The sequence below is a fragment of the Anneissia japonica genome, unplaced genomic scaffold, assembly GCF_011630105.1.
Source record: "Anneissia japonica isolate Jap-2015-1 unplaced genomic scaffold, ASM1163010v1 scaffold982_len171068_cov126, whole genome shotgun sequence".
Lineage (NCBI taxonomy): Eukaryota > Metazoa > Echinodermata > Crinoidea > Comatulida > Comatulidae > Anneissia > Anneissia japonica.
In genome coordinates, this window is record NW_022700574.1 from 117,832 (window position 1) to 121,728 (window position 3,897).

At 35.3% G+C, this 3,897-nt stretch overlaps 1 protein-coding gene across 2 annotated transcripts; it reads right to left on the bottom strand.

Moving 5' to 3' along the window:
• Positions 1-911: 911 nt before the first annotated feature.
• On the bottom strand, positions 912-2,940 carry LOC117103378. 2 transcript variants are annotated; one of them, XM_033243919.1, is made up of 3 exons: positions 2,890-2,940; positions 2,419-2,795; positions 912-2,326 (listed from the first exon to the last, which is right to left on the bottom strand). In XM_033243919.1, exons 2-3 carry the CDS (start codon positions 2,605-2,607, stop codon positions 1,934-1,936), a joined length of 582 nt encoding a protein of 193 aa, XP_033099810.1. In that variant the 5' UTR covers positions 2,608-2,795; positions 2,890-2,940; the 3' UTR covers positions 912-1,933. The 2 variants fall into 2 exon arrangements, with proteins under 2 accessions (XP_033099810.1, XP_033099811.1); XM_033243920.1 differs by having other exon boundaries at positions 2,419-2,935.
• Positions 2,941-3,897: the final 957 nt, after the last annotated feature.

Consider the following 3,897-nt stretch of genomic DNA (forward strand, 5'->3'; position numbering starts at 1 on the left):
TGATCCTATAAAAAGTTGAAAACTTTCTTCATTTCATCAGTCATTAGAATTTACTCTTCAAGACATCACATTGCAGTAATAACATTAGGCCTATTCTGTGCTTAAATTGCATTGAATACTTTAGGCTGAAGCAAACTACGCGTTCAAAATGACCGGCACTAGTATTCTGACGACCGTCATTTTTACGGCTGTTCTAAGTGAGTAGGTTTTTATTCTTATGGGTCAGACAACTTTATTCAGTGGCGTCGCCAGCGTTCGAAATCTGGGTGGGGAAGTGAGGTCAGTGGCAGCGCCAGCGTTTGAAATCTAGGGCGAGGGAGTGAGGGGCAAGTTAAAATTTTAGGGGGAAATATGCTTGGGTGGTCCGAAGTGGGCATGGTCGGGCGTCGCTCAAAGTGAAGGGATTCTTAGAATCGGATCGATAACATTTTGGGCACTCGTGGTATAGACATCCCATAAATTAAAATATGATTTTGGGTTCGAAAGATGCCCCATCGACTCTACACGGTCCGAATTGTTGCTCACCCCCGTTACGTGCGTGATTAATATGTATTCCCCTTTGTTTTGACTCGTAACTTAACCACTCCATACTAGCAAATGAATGATTATCTATAGTCTGATAACCCGAAGGTGGGAATATAGCTATAGTGTTTGGTTGTAAAAAATTCCTAGCAAACACATAATTGCAGGCTGAAGCTATGGTAATTAAACCGTTAGAGAGTGGATCTACTCCTTCTGTATCCTTACCATCGTTAAGCGTGGTAACTTGCTTAAAAATATGTCTAAACGATAAACAACATCGCCTTAACCCTCTGGATACCGTATTCTTTTGTAGTGCAAACCCATATCTACATCACTTATGCAGTAATCAATGAGTTCTTGTCTGAGGTTAAATACTTCGTTTTGTTTCGTTTTTGTTGTGATTGTACCAAGCAAGAAAATAACCCCTGGCCGATTCTGACATCTTATCGAGATCGCACATAGATACATCGGGGTAAGAACCAACATAATCTTTATTTTCGGTCGTATTGAACCTATGGTGAAAGTATCCCTTCTTTAATTCTTTGATACCGAACGTTTTAGATAATTTTGATAGGGGCATAGGTAGGAAATAAAGCGAATCAATAAATCGAATCGATGTATCCTTAACTTTGATCGAAATTAATTTCCCACCCCTAGAACAACTTCCGGAATAACACCGTAAGAGTGTAAGTATTGCATGATGAAGTAACTATCGTACCCTTGAAAATTAGAAGCAATACATGTTACATTTTGGTTATACGGATACTGTTTCAATAAGTATTCGCAAAATTGATAGCATGAATCCTCACCGTAGAAAATGTTGGTTTTATCCCCGCAAATTTCGCATTGATCAGAATCATTATCATCGTTAATACAATTTAGACAGCTTTTTTAAAAGACGCATAAGTTAGGATGGTGAACCCCCGTTTCTATAGTCTTCTTATCTACCTTGTTAGTTTTGTTTTTTTTCAACCACCTTTTTCATGTAACAGAGATGACCCGCCTCTACCCTCGTCATACAAACTCTACATACATATTACCTGCATTTATGACCCTTTTAATACAGCGATTACAAGTTTTACAAAGTTTCTTTGAATCGCAAAGGGTTGCTCTATCTGGTTTAGCAGTTCTATGATTATCAAAACATTTTTGATTTTTAAATTAACGTAAGCACTCATTACATTTGACGACGGTAGAGGGGTCTATAGAAGGAATGCAATCGTGCTAACATCGAAATACCCGTTACAATGGCTTAGGAGCAGCAAACGTTTTCATCGTTCTCGTCTTTAATTCGAATCAAACATTGGGCACCCACTACAGCCTTATCTAAGGCCTTCTTAAAATGATGACCACCACCAATAGGCATGAATATGTAAATTGTTAAATTGTAAGTCATCCCCTACTAAACTGTTCATGTGAGATTGAAGGACTTTAAAATAGCCGCAAAAATTATTTCAGGAGTTATTCGTTCCCTAAATGGTAAGGAAATTTGTAAATCTAAACCATTTTCTCTAATAACGCACCTGACCATATCATGTGGTTGAACATTTATCAAAATACTATCTAAAACATATTCAAGAATTCTATTAAACAATGGCAAAATTTCAATAAATCTCACATTATCTAAACCTATTAATGTAATCAAGTGGTCACTCGCTAACATGTTAAATTTTTTATTGAATTTTTCATTCAATTTCCGAATAACGCATAGCTCTCCTAGGTCTATATCGTTGAAATCCTTTTCATCGTCCTCGTCGCTATGCTCTGATTCAGTATCTCGTATTATCTTAGTACCTCGATCAGGCTGAAATACAAGAAACAAAAATTGAAATACAATATAAATCAATTTTTAAAATCATGACAAATTAGGCAAAGCAGAAACTTACCGTAACTTACCAATTTTTTAGCGTGTTTCCCAGATCCGTATTGTACTATAACGTCTTCATCATCATGGTAGTTTTCATAGTCTTCCTGTTCACCTTCATACAACATCTTCTTATGTTTACCTAGGCCGTGCTGTCGTTTCACGCTGTTATTATCATCTTCGATTTCTACGTCTTCCTGTTCATCATCTTCAAACATCATTTTCTTATGTTTACCTTGGCCGTGCTGCCGTCTCGCGTTGTTCTTTATTTATTAATTTACTATGCTTTCCTAATCTTAAACGTCCATGTCTCTGAATTTCAAATACAATCTGTTCACACGCAATGCGTAATGTTATTATCGGTATCATTGTCTTCCTCTTCTTCATCAAGATCGTTTAAAAAGTCAAACTGGAATAACATTAAAAAAAATTATACAAAGAATATTCGATTGGAAGTTTTATAGACAAAAAAATAAAAAAAATAATAACAATGTGTTACTTACCAATTCATCTTCATAAAATTCGTTATCTAACTGTTCTTCTACAGCTTCTTCGTTTAATCTAATTAAATCGGCTGTAAAATTAAACTGAAAAAAACTATAAAAAAAAAAAAACAACATTCTATTCAGTATTCAAAATAATTGTAACACGAAACAAAAACTAAAAAATTAAAAAGGAAATGAGAACTATTTGATAACTTACCAGTTCATCCACATCATTCGCCATCTCTAACAGAAAACCCCTGTTAACATCGGGATCCCAGTTAGAAAGGTCTTGTTAATCGGCAAAATTTTTGTTCATCATCTTCGAGGATAGATATTCGTAAAGTAAACACTAAATTTTATGTAGTTGAAACTAATTGTATTATATGTTCTTAGTCTAAATTTCTTCTAAATTTATACACTACAGGGTTAAAGGTATTACATAACATCAGAAGCGGGTTATTCAAACCTGTTGAAATCATCGAGTCACCAACGGTCACTGATATCTCTGAACCAATAGAAACCGTTCTTTACATGAGCCAATAGAAATCGTCAATTGCACCAAATTATATTCACCCGGCCTATTCAAACTAGTCACTAAATTTACAGTCGCTAAACTGTCACCGATAATCCCCTAACCTGACCCTTTTGTTTTCAAATTTAATACCCTCATTATTTCAATGGTCAAGAAGATTCTTTTGTGACTGGAAATCCAGCACTGGCAAACTTATCTCCCTTTTGTCTCAATTTTCAACACCCTCTCACTGTTACCAATTTCTAAAGAACACACAATAGTGGACTATAAATTTTAACGAAACATGACAAACCTAACACGTCACGCTACACATCGCCACTTAATTAATCCCACCTTTTGTTTTTCAATATTTCAATAAACCCTCAAATACCCACCCCCACCCCTTTCGTATGCTTCAACCATTATGAGTTAAATAAAATTAATAAAAATTATGAATAAATAATTATTAATTATGATGACGTAATATTCTATTGTTGGGCTAGACTCCTATACTC